The sequence below is a fragment of the Montipora foliosa genome, chromosome 5 (assembly GCF_036669935.1).
Source record: "Montipora foliosa isolate CH-2021 chromosome 5, ASM3666993v2, whole genome shotgun sequence".
In the NCBI taxonomy this organism is placed as follows: domain Eukaryota; kingdom Metazoa; phylum Cnidaria; class Anthozoa; order Scleractinia; family Acroporidae; genus Montipora; species Montipora foliosa.
In genome coordinates this window covers 45,452,425-45,454,924 of record NC_090873.1, presented here as the reverse complement: position 1 = coordinate 45,454,924, position 2,500 = coordinate 45,452,425, and the positions used below count along the sequence as shown (strand labels likewise).

At 39.0% G+C, this 2,500-nt stretch overlaps 1 protein-coding gene across 1 annotated transcript in view; it reads left to right on the top strand.

Moving 5' to 3' along the window:
- LOC138003226 (histamine H2 receptor-like) overlaps positions 1-292 on the top strand; it is an 11,318-nt gene extending 11,026 nt beyond the window's left edge. The window contains exon 2 of the mRNA XM_068849182.1: positions 1-292. This exon is cut by the window's left edge and continues 672 nt beyond it. Within this exon, the coding sequence (XP_068705283.1) occupies positions 1-292 (292 nt within the window).
- Positions 293-2,500: the final 2,208 nt, after the last annotated feature.

Sequence of the window (2,500 nt, the reverse complement as noted above, 5' to 3'; positions counted from 1 at the left end):
AAAACTGACCATGACATTGTTGATTGTGACTGTTGCATCTCTTTTGGTGCTCGTGCCTGCTAATACTTTCGCTGTTCTCCTTTATAGCGGTAAATTTAAAAAGCCCTTTCAGGTGGATGATCATCTTTATTTTGCACTTTATGTTTTACTTTATGCAAACTCTCTTGTCAATCCTATATTATACGCCATCCGCATGCCAGAATACAGATCTACTTTAGCTGCACTCTTTCGCAAACGTACTGTTCGTAACCATGAAAGGCGAGTTGCAGATTTACCTCTTAATGATTTGTAAAACATTATGAAGCGCCATTGCATTTTTCTACTTGGCTTTGCTAAGTTTGAAATTTCGTGATATTAACAACAGTTTTAAGTTAATGTGCATAAATTGTAACAAGGAAAAGACATTATTATCTTCGTAAGAAAGTTTGACCTTAATGATGAATATAGGATTCAGGAAAGTTAACACGACAACAGGTGCTTATTATCTTAATTAATTTACTGTATAGCTGTTATTCGTGTTTTTAGTCATCAGAGGCGCTTGCCTCAGTCATGATACATTATGAAGCGTCATGGCATTTTCTACTTGGCTTTGTTCATAAGCGTACGAGCTGGGAAGGGGAGTACCCAGAGAGAGAAACTATTACAAAATAATGCTGTTGGCGTAATTTCCAAATTTGTCAAAACTCGTGAATAAAGTTTCTAGTTAGTTACTTTTCATGAATCTCTGTGCGATTAGACGCTCGGCCAGGTGTCTGTAGGCTGTCAGGGGGTTTCTTCCGAGAGTTGGTACTTTACGTGTATCATTTACATCTGTTGTTGATTTGAAGTATCGTTGGTGCACCGAAGCTAAACGAAAAGGTAGTCAGTTCAGGCTCCCGAAAAATAACGGGCCCTCTTTTTTGTTTCTTGTTTTTAGCTGAGTTTCAGATAAAAAGGAAGGGGGAAAGTCAAACAGTGCTAGCAAATAAATAAACAAACAAACAAAGAAGTACCATTTCCTTGGTCATAACGTTTTTCTGGCCAAGCCCCTTGTCATGCTATACTATTTTGAGGGCGATTATGCCCACTATTTCCTGCATTCAACAATTTTAACGGTTAATATCGGAGCAAAGCGTTTTTCCATGATTTGACTGAATAAATCAATAAGACCGCTTGATGACAGAGCATCTCGTAATCGACAACGTTGTTAATTTGAGAAGTCCTTTATTGAGCAGGAATTGAATAAGACGTTTACAAAATGAGGAGGCCTGTTACGAGCTGGGAGTTTCCGGTGCGGAAATTCAGAGTGGAAAAACGTACTGTGCAGCTTTTCTTCGCATATCTGGCCCTGCTTGCGGGCTCAGGTACTAATGCAAGCTGCAATGGTTCACCATGGTTGGAAAGAGCGACAGACTGTAAAAAGGCACGCGAGGCTGTCATTCGGTTGATTTATTTATACTTGAGCAAGCATGAAATTTTTTCGGCATTTCACTGTTAAGAAAACAAGTCTCCCCGTGCCTGGTGAGAGGCTCTCTTGCTCTTATATATTCAGTGGGTTGCTTATATGGATGCAATATGTAAAGAGTGTTTGTGGATATGTGTCTTTGCAACGAAATTTCTTGTATATCGCGGTAAAATAAAGGGTTCTGAAACCGTCTTTAGGTTAATTTTGTCCCAAAAAAGTTGATTCCCTACGAAAAACAATACACCAGCTTTTCATTAGTGACGTTAAAATGTTGCTGCTTACCGGGAATATTGGGAAAGCACACAAAGTTCGTAGCCTTGTTTTGTTTACACGATCGACGAAATTCCCACCATTTTTTCAAACTTTGGGCCTGGCGCACAGTCAAAACTCGCGCACGCTTATTACGTTTTTCCGCTCTGAAGTTCGGAAATAGAACAACTTCAAATTCTTTCCCATGGTGCTCTTCCCTTCGAAGATGGGAAGGACTGGAAAGGAGACACAAGAAAAACAAAGAACTTTTCCTAAAGCTGGCAAACTGCATTTCACGCATAGATCACTTTACTGGAACGAATGGCAGAATCTACTCACCGCCTCGAGATCCTTTTCCCTTCCTTCCGAAGGGTAAAGTGCTCTTGGTTGAATTATGTTATGATGCTTGTTTTTATGTACATTATGAAAACGTGTTAGATGTTTAGAAGCATACGAAGTACTAAATTACATCTTTGATTTTGTTTAATGCCGTATATTATAAGATAAATAAAAATACATTGCTGTAACAAACTGTTTTTCTGTTTCATGGTGTGAAATTGTCAATACTACCACACATTGCCTTTTTGCTGATTTATTACCTACAATGATACACGCAACTTTAGAATGTACGCGGAGAGTTTGGAGAGCACGAGAGAGATAGCCTGAACATCGTCTAGTGGTCACCTGACTAATAAATACCACGACTGATAAAGACGTCGGGACTAAACGTCGAAATACTTCATTTCCAAGAAACTTTTGTTCTGAGCCGGTCTTTTTATATTATTTCTCGTATTTCCGGAGGGAAAA